This window comes from Stomoxys calcitrans, chromosome 2, assembly GCF_963082655.1.
Source record: "Stomoxys calcitrans chromosome 2, idStoCalc2.1, whole genome shotgun sequence".
In the NCBI taxonomy this organism is placed as follows: Eukaryota; Metazoa; Arthropoda; class Insecta; order Diptera; family Muscidae; genus Stomoxys; species Stomoxys calcitrans.
This window is the reverse complement of record NC_081553.1, coordinates 53,594,224-53,613,003: the sequence shown is the minus strand read 5'-3', so window position 1 is coordinate 53,613,003 and position 18,780 is coordinate 53,594,224. Positions and strand designations below refer to the sequence as shown.

At 38.5% G+C, this 18,780-nt stretch overlaps 1 protein-coding gene across 1 annotated transcript in view; it reads right to left on the bottom strand.

The window, feature by feature from the left end:
• Nucleotides 1-18,780, bottom strand: part of LOC106090330 (octopamine receptor beta-2R) — a 578,458-nt gene that overhangs the window by 15,353 nt on the left and 544,325 nt on the right. Inside the window, exon 5 of the mRNA XM_059363600.1 lies at nucleotides 2,694-2,792. Within this exon, the coding sequence (XP_059219583.1) occupies nucleotides 2,694-2,792 (99 nt within the window). The remainder of the gene's footprint in view (nucleotides 1-2,693; nucleotides 2,793-18,780) is intronic.

Sequence of the window (18,780 nt, the reverse complement as noted above, 5' to 3'; positions counted from 1 at the left end):
TTATGGTCTGAATGAATAAGATTCGGCCCGGCCGATCTAGCATGCTTTTATTTGTTTTTTTTTATACCCACCACCGAAGGATGGGGGTATATTCATTTTGTCATTCCGTTTGCAACACATCGAAATATCCATTTCCGACCCTATAAAGTATATATATTCTTGATCAGCGTAAAAATCTAAGACGATCTAGCCATGTCCGTCCGTCTGTCCGTTTGTCTGTTGAAATCACGCTACAGTCTTTAAAAATAGAGATATTGAGCTGAAATTTTGCACAGGTTCTTTTTTTGTCCATAAGCAGGTTAATTTCGAAGATGGGCAATATCGGACTATATCTTCATATAGTCCCCATATAGACCGATCCTCCGATTTAGGGTCTTAGGCCCATAAAAGCCACATTTATTATCCCATTTTGATGAAATTCGGGACAGAGAGTTGTGTTAGGGCCCTCAATATCCTTCGTCAATTTGGTTCAGATCAGTTCAGATTTGGATATAGCTGCCATATAAACCGATCCTTCGATTTAGGGTCTTAGGCCCATAAAAGCCACATTTATTATCTGATATTGCTGAAATTCGGGACAGTGAGTTATGTTAGGCCCTTCGATATCCTTCGTCAATTTGGCTCCGATCGGTCCAGATTTGGATATAGCTGTCATATAGACCGATCCTCCGATTTAGGGTCTTAGGCCCATAAAAGCCACATTTATTATCCGATTTTGCTGAAATTTGGGGCAGTGAGTTGTGTAAGGCCCTTCGACACCCTTCGTCAATTTAGCTTTGATCGGTTCAGATTTGGATATAGCTGCCATATAGACCGATCCTCCGATTTAGGGTCTTATGCCCATAAAAGCCACATTTATTATCCGATTTTGCTGAAATTTGGGACAGTAAATTGTGTTAGGCCCTTTGATATTCCTCATCAATTTGGTGTAGATCGGACCAATTATATAGGATATAGCTGCCATATAGACTGATTTCTCGATTGCAGGTTTTGGGCCTATAAAATGCTCATTTATTGTCCGATGTCGCCGATATTTGGAACAGTGAGTTAAGTTAAGCCCCTCGACATAACCCTGCAATATAGCACAGATCGGTTAAGATTTGGATATAGCTATCATATAGACCGATCTCTCTATTTAAGGTTTTGGGCCCATAAAAGGTGCATTTATTGTCCGATGTCACCGAAATTCAGGACAGTGAGTTAGGTTAAGCCCTTCGACTTCCTCCTGCAATATGGCCCATATCAGTCCAGATTTGAATATAGCTGCCATATAGACCGAACTCTCAATATAAGGTTTTGGGTCCATAAAAGGCGCAATTATTGTCCGATTTCGCCAAAATTTGGGACAGTGAGTTGAGTTAGGCCCTTCGACATTTTTCTGAAACTTGGGCCAAATCGGTTCAGATTTGGATATAGCTACCATATAGACCGATATCTCGATTTAAAGTTTTGGCCCCATAAAAGGCTCATTTATAATCCGATTTCACTGAAATTTGACACAGTGACTTATGTTAGGCTTTTCGAAATCCGTGTCGTATGTAGCTCAGATCGGTTTATTTTTAGACAAAGCTTAAAAGACCAATATTTTGTTATACACAATTGAACAATGACTTGTACTTATAAGTATTTGCTCCAAATCGGAACATATTTTGACATAACTGCTATGGGACAAAAGGTATACAATTTTCACCGGATTTTGATGAAAGGTGGTTTATGTATCTTCCCGAGGAGGTGGGTATCCAAAGTTCGGCCCGGCCGAACTTAACGCCTTTTTACTTGTTTTTTTTTTAATTCAGGTACTAGTTTGAGTTGTTTAAGAATAAAGTCGCCGTATGAAAACGAGCTGTATGAGGATATCATCATAATCAAACGCGTCAAAATAAAACGATTGTATTGGCTAGGTCATATTGTCGGAATGAACATGAGCTCCAGATAAAAAGTCTTAAGCTGTTAAACATTGCGGCACATTTAGAATGGGAAGCCAAACTCCGTTGAGAAGTTCAAATGAGGTAAAATAAATTGAAACTAGGTGTCAGAAGTTTGAGAAGTAGCAGATCGTGGTACTTGGAAACCTACGTAAGCTGACATCGGAACAAACGTTCTGTGATAGCCAACTAAGAAGTAGTTGATTGCGAGCGGTGACTACAACTTTTGGAAAGGCTCAGACAGAAATTTAAGTGGAGTGAATGTTTAAAGAGATTTAAATAAGCAAAGGATTGAACATTTAATATCCTTAGTAAATTGGCAGACATATAACATATATACAAGTAAACTTAAGAGTAGAAGATATTTGTTTTCCTCCTTCTTCTCATTAAAGGCCTATTACTCATTCCCTTTAAAATCCTATTGAAGACCTTCAATAAGCTTAACTTGACCCCTTTATCTTTGATGAATCATTATTTGCCTTCTATAGATGATGAATTTGAAATTTCCATTTTTTTTTCTCATTTTTGTAATCACAGCGTTGGTCCATAAGGAATTTTAATGAGATACTCATGACTTTTGAATGAAACCAAGAAAAGAATTCAAAATGAAAAAAAAAAAAAAAACACAAATAGTGCGCAAACAGAAAACAGAAATTGTAATCATACTCATGATGATGATGGAAAATGAAAAGAAAAAAGTTTTGGTCAATGCCAATGCTAACGATTGATGTATGAATCTTTGCTGCATGAGATTTTAGCCATAGTTACCTATCGACTGATATACAGCATAAATGCAATATGCTTGCAGTTGAAAAGTAGACATCCAAACTATTCCACAAATCGCATAGGAATGTACTGAAAAGCCAGCTGAAAATAAAGGAGTTGCAGTTAAACAGAGATGTTAAAGTTTAAAGTAGGGCTAAAAGGGTTACAAATTCAAATCAATTTTTTTTTTTAAATTGCTCTACAACAAGAGCATCAAACATCAATGTCTACTAAATGTATCAATGAGCATGTCCATGGCGATGAATATGTGAAAACGTATTGCGATATCTCTACTGTGTGCAATGTATGATGTTCTTTTATAAATGCTGAAAACATTCGAGGGAAATGACTCTAATAAAAGTATTGAAAAACTCATATTGCAGTGATGGCCATTTAGGATTGTGGGCGCGCTTGTGTGTATATGAAAGAACGTTTAGAATATTTGGATCAGTGGGGTAGTATGATATACGCTTTTTGGATGAAGACTCTATGTTCTATTCACATTCGGGTTTTGGATCATCCACAATTCTAAAAAATAAAAACTAAATGTCGAATATCTCCCGAAACGAGCAGATCTTGCAATATTGCACTTCATCTACAATAGATAAAATCTAAGCTCTAACTATTTAAAATTTTAAAGAGTGGCACAGCGGTTTGCACGCCCGCCTATGACGCCTAAAGCCTGGGTTCACATCCTGGCGTGAAATAAGAAAAATTGCCAGCGATGGCTATACCCTTACCAATGCTGGCGACATTTGTGAGAAATACACCTACTTATGTTCCCATGAGTATTCCATAGTTTGCCTTGATATTTACTGCCTATTAGCGAACTCTCATTTGCCTAGTTTTCGAAAATTACATCTATTGTTTACTGGGACAGAACTGTTCCCAGTTTGTTTTTCCAATGGTTGTCATTCTTATTGAAGATGATGATGTCCATTGATCTTCTGTATCAGTGTAACAAATAGCGATCGTGAATTGTACACGAATTATACGACCTATGTTATCGACGTGGCATGGCCCAGAGCGAGTGTGCTAGCTTTTGTTGACAACGCCCCGAGTTCGAACCACGGCTCGGGCAGTTTTATTTTTATAACTTCTTTTTTAATTTTTATACCCTCCACCATAAGATGGGGGGTATACTAATTTCGTCATTCTGTTTGTAACTACTCGAAATATTCGTCTGAGACCCCATAAAGTATATATATTCTTGATCGTCGTGAAATTTTATGTCGATCTAGCCATGTCCGTCCGTCTGTCCGTCCGTCCGTCCGTCCGTCCGTCCGTCCGTCCGTCTGTCTGTCGAAAGCACGCTAACTTCCGAAGGAGTAAAGCTAGCCGCTTGAAATTTTGCACAAATACTTCTTATTAGTGTAGGTCGGTTGGTATTGTAAATGGGCCATATCGGTCCATGTTTTGATATAGCTGCCATATAAACCGATCTTGGGTCTTGACTTCTTGAGCCTCTAGAGTGCGCAATTCTTATCCGATTGGAATGAAATTTTGCACGACGTGTTTTGTTATGATATCCAACAACTGTGCCAAGTATAGTTCAAATCGGTTCATAACCTGATATAGCTGCCATATAAACCGATCTTGGGTCTTGACTTCTTGAGCCTCTAGCGTGCGCAATTCTTATCCGATCAGAATGAAATTTTGCACGACGTGTTTTGTTATGATATCCAACAACTGTGGCAAGTATGGTTCAAATCGGTGTATAACCTGATATAGCTGCCATATAAACCGATCTTGGGTCTTGACTTCGTGAGCCTCTAGAGTGCGCAATTCTTATCCGAATGGAATGGAATTTCGCACGACGTGTTTTGTTATGATACCCAACAACCTTGCCAAGTATGGTTTAAATCGGTCCATAACCTGATATAGCTGCCATATAAACCGATCTTGGGTCTTGACTTCTTGAGCCTCTAGAGGGCACAATTCTTATCCGATTTGAATGAATTTTTGCACGAAGTATTTCGTTATGATATTCAACAACTGTGCCAAGTATGGTTGAAATCGGTCCATAACCTGATATAGCTGTCATATAAACAGATCTGTGGATTTGACTTCTTGAGCTTCTAGAGGGCGCAATTCCTATCCGATTTGCCTGAAATTTTGCATGACGTATTTTATTTTTACTTTCAACAACTGTGTCAAATAAGGTTCAAATCGGTTCACAACCTGATATAGCTGCCATATAAACCGATCTGGGACCTTGACTTCTTGACCCCTAGAGGTCGCAATTATTATCCGATATGCCTGAAATTTTGTACGACGGATCCTCTCATGACCATCAACAAACGTGTTTATTATGTTCTGAATCGGTCTATAGCCCGATACAGATCCCATATAAATCGTTCTCACTATTTTATTTCGTGAGCCCCAATGGGCCCAATTCTTATACGAATTGGCTGACATTTTACCGGACCATATCTTGATATCGTTTTAATAGCAGAGCAACTCTTTTCTTATATCCTTTTTTGCCTAAGAAGAGATGCCGGGAAAAGAACTCGACAAATTCGATCCATGGTGGAGGGTATATAAGATTCGGCCCGGCCGAACTTAGCACGCTTTTACTTGTTTGTTTTGTTTTTGGTTACTGTTACCCTTTTTATACCCACCACCGAAGGATGGGGGTATATTCATTTTGTCATTCCGTTTGCAACCCATCGAAATATCCATTTTCGCCCCTATAAAGTATATATATTCTTGATCAGCGTAAAAATCTAAAACGATGTAGACATGTCCGTCCGTCTGTTCGTCTGTCTGTTGAAATCACGCGGTCATGGCACGACAGTCTTTTAAAATAGAGATATTGAGCTGAAACTTTGCATAGATTCTTTTTTTGTCCATAAGCAGGTTAAGTTTGAAGATGGGCTATATTGGGCTATATCTTGATATAACCCCCATATATAGCGATCCACCGATTTAGGGTCTTAGGCCCATAAACGCCACATTTATTATCCGATTTTGCTGAAATTTGGGAAAGTGAGTTGTGTTAGGCCCTTCGATATCCTTCGTTGATTTGGCTCAGATAGGTCCAGATTTGGATATAGCTGCCATATAGACCGATCCTCCGATTTAGGGTCTTAGGCCCATAAAAGATACATTTACAATCCGATTTTGCTGAAATTTGAGACTGTGAGTTGTGTTAGACCCTTCGATATCCTCCGTTAGTTTTACCCAGATCGTTCCAGATTTGGATATAGCTGCCATATAGACAGATGCCCCGATTTAGGGTCTTAGGCGCATAAATGCCACATTTATTATCCAATTTTGCTGAAATTTGGCACAGAGTGATGTCTTAGGCCCTTTGACGTGTTTCTCCTATTTGGCCTTGATCGGTCCAGATTTGGATATAGCTGCCATATAGACAGATGCCCCGATTTAGGGTCTTAGGCGCATAAATGCCACATTTATTATCCGATTTGGCTGAAATTTGGTACAGTGAGATGTCTTAGGCCCTCTGATATCCTTCGTTAATTTGGCTCAGATAGGTCCAGATTTGGATATAGCTGTCATATAAACCGATCCTCCGATTTAGGGTCTTAGGCGCATAAATACTACATTTATTATCTGATTTTGCTGAAATTTGGCAGAGTGAGTTGTCTTAGGCCCTTTGACGTGTTTTGGCCCTGATCGGTCCAGATTTGGTTATAGCTGCTATATAGACCGATTTCTCGATTTAAAGTTTTGGCTTCATAAAAGGCGCATTTATTGTCCGATGTCGCCGAAATTTAGAATAATTAGTTAAGTTAAGCCCCTTGACATTTTTCTTCAATTTGGCCCAGATCGGTACAGATTTGGATATAGCTGTTATATAGACCGATCTCTAGATTTAAGGTATTGAGCTCATAAAAGGCGCAGTTATTGTCCGATGTCGCCGAAATTTGGGACAATTAGTTAAGTTAAGCCCCTTTACATCCCTATTCAATTTAGCCCAGATCGGAACAGATTTGGATATAGCTGCCATATAGACCGATCTCTCGATTTAAGGTTTTGGGGCCATAGAAAGCCTCATTTATTGTCCGATTATGCCTTCATTTGGGACAGTGAGTTGTGTTAGGTCCTTTGACATCCTTCTTCAATTTGGCCCAGATCGGTACAGATTTGGTTATAGCTGTCATATAGACTGATCTCTAGATTTAAGGTTTTGGGCTCATAAAAGTCGCATTTATTGTCCGATGTCGCCGAAATTTAGAATAATTAGTTGAGTTAAGCCCCTTGACATTTTTCTTCAATTTAGCCCAGATCGATACAAATTTGGATATAGCTGCCATATAGACCGATCTCTAGATTTAAGGTTTTGGGCTCATAAAAGTCGCATTTATTGTCCGATGTCGCCGAAATTTGGGATAATCAGTTAAGTTAAGCCCCTTGACATCCTTCTTCAATTAAGCCCAGATCGATACAAATTTGGATATAGCTGTCATATAGACCGATCTCTCGATTTAAGGTTTTGGGGCCATAAAAGGCGCATTTATTGTCCGATGTCGCCGAAATTTGGGACAGTGAGTTGGCCTTCGACATCCTTTTTCAATTTGGCCCAGATCGGTTCAGATTTGGATATAGCTCTCATATAGACTGATCTCTAGATTTAAGGTTTTGGGCTCATAAAAGTCGCATTTATTGTCCGATGTCGCCGAAATTTGGGACAGTAATTTGTGTTAGGCCTTTCGACATATCTCTTTGAATAGGCCTAGATCGGTTCAGATTTGGATATAGCTGCCATATAGACCAATCTCTCGATATAAAGTCTTGGACCCATAAAAGGCGCATTTATAATCCGATTCTGCTGAAATGTGAAACAGTGAGCTCCTTTAAGACTCCCGACATCGAACCCAAATATGGTCTAGATCGAATCGTATCGGATTTAGTAATAGCATAGAGCGATTATCCGAATTACCCGATTTCACTGAAATTTCCAACTGTTACTTGTATAGAGCTTCTCGTCACCTGGACCAAATATGATTAAGATCGGTCTATATTTGAATATCAATATGGATATAGTAGTGTTATAATACATTTTCATAATAAATATATCCATAGTGATGCGTGGCAGCTATATCCAAATAAATCCCGAACTGAACCATATTTGGGTTAGATGTCGCGAGGCTTTAAATAACTGACGGTGTCAAAATCTCTACGAAATCGGTCTATATGGCAGCTATGTTCAAATATGGTCCGATTTGGGCCGTTCAAGAATTTGACCTCCGTGCAGCAAAAATACGAATCTGCGCCAAATTTCATCTCAATATCTCAATTTTTGAAGGCTGTAGAGTGATAACAAAAGACAGACGGGCAAATGGACAGACGGACAGACACACGGACATCGTTAAATCGTCTTAGAATTTTACGACGATCCTAAATATATATACTTTATAGGGTCTGAAATGGATATTTCAATGTGTTGCAAACGGAATGACTAACTGAATGTACCCCTTATCCTATGGTGGTGGGTATAAAAAAATCTTCTTGAAATTCGATTTTCATTCTTACTTTAATTTAACTCCTCTCCGCTACTACGTTTATGTTAATCACATAAAAATATGGTTTAGATTTAATACAACTGCACGCTTGTTGCTTTAGTAACACATACGAGTATTAGACATATCATTTTGATGTAACGGTCATTTTTGTTTCAATTGAAACGTTTTGCAAAATTTTCCATTTCCAATGGCATACGAATGTGCGAACTTTAAATTCGTTGTATGTACGTGTATATGAATATTTTATTGAAATTTGTTTTTTTCACATTCTGCTTTTGGGTTGCGGGCATGTTATCGGGAATAGACAACTAGAGTTGTGAATGATCGGAAATTCAATGAGTTTTAATTTTTTTTTTTTGAGTGTGTCATTGATATAAATTCTGCCAATGGGGAATATATACATACAAACATGAACAAAGCCATATCGGTTTTTAATGGTAATTGCTTTTATGTGGCAGGACAGTGAGGTCAAAGTGCGTGGTAGGATGTTTGTATTGGCATATCGTTGAACAGGGACTGATAGGAGGAACTGCTGGCCTGTGCTAAGAAGTCACTGAGTACAGTTGCAAAAGTTATTACCGGGTACTCTGCGATGGGCATTTTCCCACGTGCTGTGTTATCCCGCATAATGATAATTGAGTAGAATATCTTGATGAGGATGACGAGGAGTCGCACTTGTCCTGCTCATGTTCGCATCTTTGTACGCGGTTTTATCCCCGAAGGCCGAATCTTGCATATGTAACTGTCTGCTTAAGTACGTGGATAAGATGGGATGATTTCGAAGGGGGACACAATGAAATCCTACACACGCGTTCATATTTGCGCAGAAGAGCAGGATAACTGGTAGGCACTCACCGAGTACACACTCTGGGATTCCCATACATGTGGGCGTTCCGGATAGATTGGAATTTCAATTTTAATTTTCAATTCTTTAATTTTGCAATTTCTTTTTGCTTTTCATATATTTCAAACTTTTTCTTTACCTTTACACCTATACTTCATACCATCCACCATCGGATGGTGGCAAAAAACTTCGTCATGATCTGATATGCTAGACCTCGAAATATTAGTGTAACATATATTTTTGATCGCCAAGATATTTTAGGTGGATCTAACCGTTTCCCTCCCTTCGTTCATGCGCCCGAAAGTATCCTTACTTTCGCAGGAGCAAAGCCAGCCGCTTGAGATTACGAAAAAATAATTCTCATTGATGTAGGTCAGTTGAGACTGAAAATAGGCCAAATCTGTTCATGTTTAGATATAGCTTCCATATAAACCGATCACTCGATTAGAATTCTAGGGCCTTTGTAGTGAATGCTCGAAGATTTCCTTTTCACATCAGTGTTTAATATCATTGAGATTGGTTCATGATCTGATATGCAAATTGTAAATTTGCCCGTGAACATTCCATTAAGGAACATGGGCGAACGCCTCTTTAGGGAGAAAATTTTACTTGTCAAAGTATCTCACAAATGTCGCATAGTATGAGAAAATCTCATGATCTGATATGCAAATTGCAAAATTTGCCCGTGAACATTAAGGAACAGCGCCACGAACAGTGCAGCTTTTTAGGGAGAATTTTTACTTGTCAAAGTACCCCACAAATGTCGCACAGTGGAAGAAAATCTCTAAAAAAAAACTACTAAAAAATATGTCGTGTGATAATGGGTAGAGATATCCCTTTGAAATTTGAAATGGTGAGAGCTGAAGTGTTAGCGAGATCGTGTGCAATATTTCAAGGCCCTAGTTGTCCGGGCGCTTTTTGACAGACCCCGAAACTTTTGGTTACCTCGGTATTTCGAAAAAATTTTCGGGCTGCCAAATCTTCATTTGTGGCCGATTTTCAAAATTTCTACTGGATAGGGCTTGAAAATCCCTAGTTTGATTGAGAATAGCAATAAGTTCACTGGTTTTGGGGACATACAAGTGTCCACATCTGATAATTCAGTTAAAGTTATACAGATTGGAAATCAAAAAATGTTAAAAAATGTATTTTTTCCTTAAAGAAAAGGATTTTCATTATTAAAAAAAAACTTGCATAAGTACCTTAGTTTTTATACCCTCCACCATAGGATTGGGGGTATACTAATTTCGTCATTCTGTTTGTAACTACTCGAAATATTCGTCTGAGACCCCATAAAGTATATATATTCTTGATCGTCGCGACATTTTATATCGATCTAGCCATGTCCGTCCGTCCGACTGTCCGTCCGTCCGTCCGTCTGTCTGTCGAAAGCACGCTTACTTCCGAAGGAATAAGGCTAGCCGCTTTAAATTTTGCACAAATACTTCTTATAAGTGTAGGTCGGCTGGTATTGTAAATGGGCCATATCAGTCTATGTTTTGATATAGCTGCCATATAAACCGATCTTGGGTCTTGACTTCTTGAGCCTCTAGAGTGCGCAATTCTTATCCGATTGGAATGAAATTTTGTAAAACGTATTTTGTTATGATATCCAACCACTGTGCCAAGTATGGATAAAATCGGTCCATAAACCTTATATAGCTGTCATATAAACCGATTTGGGATCTTGACTTCTTGAGCCTCTAGAGGTCGCAATTATTATCCGATTTGCCTGAAATTTTGTACGACGGATTCTCTCATGAACATCAACATATGTGTTTATTATGGTCTGAATCGGTCTATAGCCCGATATAGGTCTCATATAAATCGATCTCTCTATTTTACTTCTTGAGCCTCCAAAGGGCGCAATTCTTATTCGAATTGACTGACATTTAACACAGGTCTCAAACTTATAATTTAATTGTGGTCCAAATCGGACCATATCTTGATATCGCTCTAATAGCAGAGCAAATCTTTTCTTATATCCTGTTTTGTCTAAGAAGATATGTCAGGAAAAGAACTCGACAAATGCGATCCAAGATGGAGGGTGTATAAGATTCGGCCCGGCCGAACTTAGCAAGCTTTTACTTTTTTCCTTTCTCCTTGTAAAGAGGACATGCTGTGGATGCTTTTTAACTGAAGCTTGAACTCGTCAACTTAAAATGGTGCTATATGTATTTCAACATAGGCAATTTTTATTAAAAAATTGGAAAAACTTCTCGAGCTCCCAGATCCTCTAAACGGCCATATATTTTTATACCCACCACCGTAGGACATATCGAAATATCATTTTCCGACCCTACGAAGTATATATTGGCTTGCCCAAAAAGTAATTGCGGATTTTTCTTGTGACTCTGTAATTGCATTCTTTCTTCTGTCTGTTATCAGCTGTTACTTTTAGCTTTCTTTAGAAAAAAGTGTAAAAAAAACTATATTTGATTAAAGTTCATTACTTTCTTTTAAACAATCCGCAATTACTTGTTGGGCAACCCAATATATTTCGGATCGTCGTAAAATTATAAGACGATTTAACGATGTCCGTGTGTCTATAAGTATGACCGTCCGTCCGTTGTAATCACTCTAGAGCCTTCAGACGTCTTTTTGATGTACGCTGGTTAGGTTCTTGAACGGGCCAAATAGGACAATATTAAGATATAGCTGATATATAGACCGATCTGCCGATAAAGGGTCTAATGCCCATAAAAATTTTATTTTTCATCCGATTTTTGATAACTGTTCCAAAAATGGTTCAGATCGGACTATATTTAGATATAGCTACCATATAGACCGATCTCCTGATAAAGGGTCTGAAGACCATAAAAGTTTTATTTATTACCCGATTTCGCTGAAATTTGCAACAGTGGGTAGTTTTAGGTCTCCCGGCGTCCGTCCCAAATATGGTTTGTATCGGACGATATTTAGATACAGCTGCCATATAGTCCGATCTCCCGATAAAGGGTCTGAAGGCCATAAAAGCTTTAATTTTTGCCCGATTTCACTGAAATTTGAAACAATGCGCAGTTTTAAGACTCTCGACATTCGACCCAAATATGGTACAGATCGGACCATATTTAAATATAGTTGCCAGATGAAGGGTCTGAAGCCCATAAAAGGTTTTATTTGTTAACCGATTTCGCTGAAATTTGAAACAGTGGGTTATTTGAAGCCTTCCGATATCTGACCTAAATATGGACTAGATCCGTCCATATTTAGATATAGCTGCCATATAGACCGATCTCCCGATAAAGGGTCTGAAGACCATAAAAGTTTTATTTATTACACGATTACGCTGAAATTTGCAACAGTGAGTTTTTTTAAACCTCCCAACATCTGACCAAAAATAATTTTGATCGGACTATATTTAGATATAACTGCCATATAGACCGATCTCCCGATAAAGGGTCTGAAGGCCATAAAAGCTTTACTTTTTATCCGATTTCCCTGAAATTTAAAGTAGTGGGTTTTTTCAAGCCTCCTAACATCTGACCCAAATATGGTTCAGATCGGACTATATTTAGATATAGCTACCATATAGACCGATCTCCCGATAAAGGGTCTGAAGCAGATAAAAGTTTTATTTATTACCCGATTTCGTCGAAAATTGCAACAGTGTGTTATTTTAAGCCTTCCGACATCTGACCTAAATATGGACTAGATCCGTCCATATTTAAATATAGCTGTCATATAAACCGATCTCCCGATAAAGGGTTTGAAGCCCATCAAAGATTTACTTTTTATCCGATTTCGCTGAAATTTGGAATAGTGCGCAGTTTAAAGACTCTCAACCTACCTACCCAAAAATGGTACAGATCGGACTATATTTAAATATAGCTGCCATATTGACCGATCTGCCGATAAAGGGTCTGAAACCCATAAAAGCTCTATTTATTACCCGATTTCGTTGAAATTTGAGACAGTGGGTAGCTTTAGGTCTCCCGACGTCCGTCCCAAGTATGGTTTGTATCGCATACAGAGCGATCTGCCGATAAAGGGTCTGTAGCCCATAAGGCTTTATTTTTTATCCGATTTCGCTGAAAATTGAAACAGTGAATAGCTTTAGGCCAAATATGGTAAAGATCGGTCTGTATTTAGTTATAAAGGGTGATTTTTTTGAGGTTAGGATTTTCATGCATTAGTATTTGACAGATCACGTGGGATTTCAGACATGGTGTCAAAGAGAAAGATGCTCAGTATGCTTTGACATTTCATCATGAATAGACTTACTAACGAGCAACGCTTGCAAATCATTGAATTATATTACCAAAATCAGTGTTCGGTTCGAAATGTGTTCATTCACCGTTCAGCGATGAGGCTCATTTCTGGTTGAATGGCTACGTAAATAAGCAAAATTGCCGCATTTGGAGTGAAGAGCAACTAGAAGCCGTTCAAGAACTGCCCATGCATCCCGAAAAATGCACTGTTTGGTGTGGTTTGTACGCTGGTGGAATCATTGGACCGTATTTTTTCAAAGATGCTGTTGGACGCAACGTTACGGTGAATGAACACATTTCGAACCGAACACTGATTTTGGTAATAAAATTCAATGATTTGCAAGCGTTGCTCGTTAGTAAGTCTATTCATGATGAAATGTCAAAGCATACTGAGCATCTTTCTCTTTGACACCATGTCTGAAATCCCACGTGATCTGTCAAATACTAATGCATGAAAATCCTAACCTCAAAAAAATCACCCTTTAGCTGTCATATAGACCGATATGCCGGTTAAGGGTCTGAAGCTCAAAAAATTTTAAATACAAAATTCAACAGTGGCTTATATTTATTAGACCACTCAATGTCCGTGCCGAATTTGGGTGCATAAGTTATCCAATTTTCACCAGATTATGGCGAAATGGGGGTTTACATATACACCCGAGGTGGTAGGTATCCAAAGTTGGGCCCGGCCGAACTGAATGCCTTTTTGCTTGTTCCTTTATTAGGTTGAGCCAAGCAAAAGAAACTTGCTCAAACTGTTTATAGACAAGTAAAATGAAAAAAAAACTAAATCATCTCCTTTTTCAGCTTATGGGTTTTTGCAAAAAACAACTCCAAACTGTCTGCACAATTGTTTTTGTTTTCTGTAACCTGCTTCTCTTTTTTTAGTTTTTTGTTCGCCTTTTACCCAAATTCATTTAATTAAAATGTTGTTCTTTGGTTGGCATCAAAATAAGGAACCACTATTAAGTGCTACCAACTAAAAACATTGAACATTGAAAAATATTTACAGACTATCTTCCAAAGGGGGGCATTTTTCTCAGATATTTTGCATCTGAGTTGAGTGTTGCATGTAAAAAGAAAAAAAGACATTTCAAGGGTTATTTTTTATACTTGAAGGAAGGAATATAGCACAAATGTTGATTATTTGAACACTTTGCTGAGTCAGTTCACAAAATTAAAACACAAAATAAAACCTGTCAGAATGTCTATCTAAAACTGAAAAAGGCACAAGGGACCCAGTCACCCTCATAGTTTCCATTTTTTTTGGATATTTCCACATAAAGACTTTTGTTTTATTCGGAATTTCACTTGCCACTTCACTTGCCACGTTAGTCTTCATTTTCATTTCTGGGTGATTCATTTACCACTTGCCACCACTATTTGTTGTCTGATGAAGCCTTCTAAAGTCTGTTTGTTTTTCGCTTTTTGCACTATGGTAGTCATTGGAATTTCCATGTCAGCGCAAGAAATTGTTGACCCAATTAAAATTCATTTAAATCATGTCTTCAACACTTTCTACACTTTTGCGGTCATGTCACGGACAAAATGTTAGTCAGTGCATGTCTTTGTGCAACTATTTAAAATAATGGCAATTTTCTCAAAGGCAAAAACTAGGTTGACATTTTAATTTCATTTTTGCCGTAAGCAAAAATGGAGTTTTGCCAAAAGTTTATCTAAAGAGAAAAAAAAAACTATTGAAACGATTATGGTTATATTAAATTTAGGATATTAAATGCAATTTTAAAAATTTCAAACTTTTTATGGGATTATACAGAAATTTGTTAAAAACCCTGCACCATAGGATGGGGGCATACTAACCTTTAAAAATAGGTTTATAACCCTGAACATTGTGAGCCGGTTCATAACTGTTTCGTAGGGTGCATCCGACATTCTGTCTGTCCGGAATCCTTAAACATGTTCTGCAGGGTGCTGTTTGTTTGTCTGTCCGTCGAAAGCATGCTTACTCTGGAATGAGTAGAACTAGGTGTGAAGTTTGGCCCGGCCGATCTGTGTATACCCACCACCTCCGGTATATATGTGAACAACCTTTCGTCAAAATCCGGTGAAAAATGCATACCATATGCCCCAATGTAGATAAATCGAAATGTGTTCCGATTTGGAACAAATACTATTAAGTACAAGTCATTGTTCTATTATGTATAAACATTGGTAGCTATATCTAAAAAACAACCGATCTGAACCATATACAACATGGATGTCGAAAAGCCTAACATAAGTCACGGTATCAAATTTCAGTGAAATCGGATTATAAATGCGCCTTTCATGGGGCCCAAGACTTTAAATCGAGATATCGGTCTATATGGCTCATATATCTAAATCTGGACCGATCTGGGCCAAATAGAAGAAGGATGTCGAAGAGCCTAACACAACTCACTGTCCCAAATTTTGGCAAAATCGGACAATAAATGCGGCTTTTATGGGCGCAATACCTTAAATCAGGAGATCGGTCTATATGGCAGCTATATATAAAATTGGACCGATTTGGGCCAAATTAAAAATATATGTCGATTGGCCTAACGCAATTCACTGTCCCAAATTTCAGGAATATCGAATAATAAATGCGCCTTTTATGGCTCCAAAAGCTTAAATCGAGAGATCGGTCAATATGGCAGCTATATCCAAATGTGGACCGATCTGGGCCAAATTAAAGAAGGCTGTTGACTGGCCTAACACAACTCACTGCCCCGAATTTCAGCAAAATCGGATAATAAATGTGGATTTTATGGGTCTAAGACCCTAAATCGGTCAATATAGGGGCTATATCAAGATATAGTCCGATATAGCCCACCTTCGAACTTAACCTGCTTATGGACAAAAAAAGAATCTGTGCAAAGTTTCAGCTCAACATTTCATTTTTTAAAGACTGTAGTGTGATTTCAACAGACAGACGGACGGACGGACAGACGGACGGACATGGCTAGATTGCCTTAGATTTTTAAGCTGATCAAGAATATATACGGAATGACAAAACGAAAAACCATCCATCGGTGGTGGGATTAAAAACAAGTAAAATCGCGCTAAGTTCGGCCGGGTCGAATTTTATATACCCTCCACCATGGATCGCATTTTTCAAGTTCTTTGAATGACTTTTCAAATAAAGAAATACCAGTCATAGAAATCAAGACCCCAGATCCTTTTATATGACAGCTGTATCAGGTTATAGCACGATTTAAACCACACTTAGTACAATTGTTGGAAGTCATAACAAAACACTGCATGCTAAATTTCGGTCAAATCGGATAAAAATTGCGCCCTTTAAAGGCTCAAGAACTAAAATAGGGAGATCGGTTTATATGGGAGCTGTATCTGGCTAAAGACCGATTCAGACCATATTTGACACGTATATTGGAGGTTAATGGGGAAATCGTTGTACAAAGTCTCAGCCAAATCGGATAATAATTACGTCCTCTAGAGGCTCACGAAGTCTATATCCCTGATCGGTTTATATGACAGCTATATCAGGTTATGGACCGATTTGAACCATACTTAGTACAATTGTTGAAAGTCATTACAAAACACGTCATGCCAAATTTCAGCCAAATCGGACAGGAATTGCGTCCCCTAGAGGCTCAAGAAGTCAAGACCCCAGATCGGTTTATATGACAGCTATAGCAGGTTATAGCCGATTTGAACCATACTAAGCACAGTTGTTGGAAATCATAACAAAACACGTCATGCGAAATTTTAGCCAAATCGGATTAGAACTGCGCCTTCTAGAAGCTTAATATGTTAAGACCTTAGATCGGTTTATATGGCAGCTATATCAAAACATGGACCGATATGGCCTATTTATGAGTATCACAGAAACAGAAGAAGGAAGATACCTTCTACAATAGTTCCTACCCTTGAACCATCCAGATCGCTTCAAAAAACCCGTTCACAGCCGCTTAATCAGACAGGTCCTCAATGAAATGAGAATGAGAACTCATTCTGGAGTTCCACTTTAGTGCGTGACACACACACAGAAGGTGTTCTATAGTCTCTTCTTCTTCGATTTCATCAAAGCTTCTGCAAAAGTCGTTACTGGCATCCTTCAGTCTGTCAGCATGTTTTCTTATTAGACAGTGACCTGTCATGATAGACACAATGACTGCGACGTCTGTTCTAGCCATTGGGAGCAAAGCAGGAGACCTCTTCAAGTTTAGATTAGGCAACACAGTTATGGAATACTCACAGCCTCCTCTTTGTGACCTATCTATCATTCGTTGTCCTTCGGGCATGATATTGCAAACTCAGCATACCCACAGATACCAGTTCCCCTGAAATGGTATCTCGTCCGCTTTACAATTCCCTGGGATATTTCTGTGGCCCGGCTCCAAGAAATGGTGAATTTTGAACTGTTCGGCCATCTCGAGAGATCAGCGACAGTCAAGGACGGTTTTTGTATTCAGAAATAGGTTCTCCAGGGATTTAATGGCTGTCTGGCTTTCTGAGAAGATATTTATGCCAATCGTTGTTGTGACATTATATCTTAGCCATTCCACCACTTCTTTAATTGCACTACACACTGTAGTGGTCGGTTAACCTTTTCGATATGAGCAGTTTTAGATATTTAGAGTACACCCCAAAGTCCACCTGGTGGTAACTTCTGTAGCAAGGGATATCGTAGTACCAATCGGTTCTATCAGGAATAGTGGTACAGTACTTTTTATCAAAAAGCGGCTCAGGCAGAGTGTAATCCACATTGTCTGGAACATCGGATATTGTATCAAGGATAACATAGTGTCCGTAGCTAACACATTACCAAAGATAAAGCTCCCTTAGCCTCACGGCAGTGGTCGCAGCCATTTTCCTAGCCACAATATCCAGGGTCATTACATGTAGCATAAAATTCAGTGTATTAGATGGTGTCATCCTCAGTGCGGCTGTGATGCACAAACAAGTCGTCTTTTGGACCAGGTTGAGTATTGAATAGTGGGTGGACTTTTGAAGTGCCGTCCACCAGTCCACAACATCATATAGCATAATAGGTCTGACAACTGCAGTATATACCCAATGCATGATAACCGGCAAACAAACACAAATTAATTTTTATTTATAAGATATAGTCTGAACCGGACCGTGACCTGATGTATCTCCCGTATAAACGGATCTATACTTCTTGATCCTCTAAAGGGTGCAATTCTTATTTGAATTGGCTGAAATTTTGTGCGATGAATTCTGATATGGTCTCCAACATACAAACCAAGTATGGTCCGAAATGAAGCTGATATAGCTCCATGAGCAAAGCAATTCTTTTTCATTATCCTTTGATTACTTAGAAAGAGATTCCCAACATAGAACTTGACAAATGCGGTTCATGGTGGAGGGTATATAAGATTCGGCCCGGCCTTACTTAGCACGCTTTTACTTATTTTGTATTAACGTCCACCTAACATATGATGCACATGATGAACTCTCCACCGCTATTAGATGTTTAAAATATTTTATTTTCCCCTATGTTGGAGGTACAACGAGAAGACAATATATTAGATTATTAAATCAAATTTGACCTATTAAAAACTTTTGTAACATATTTGCCA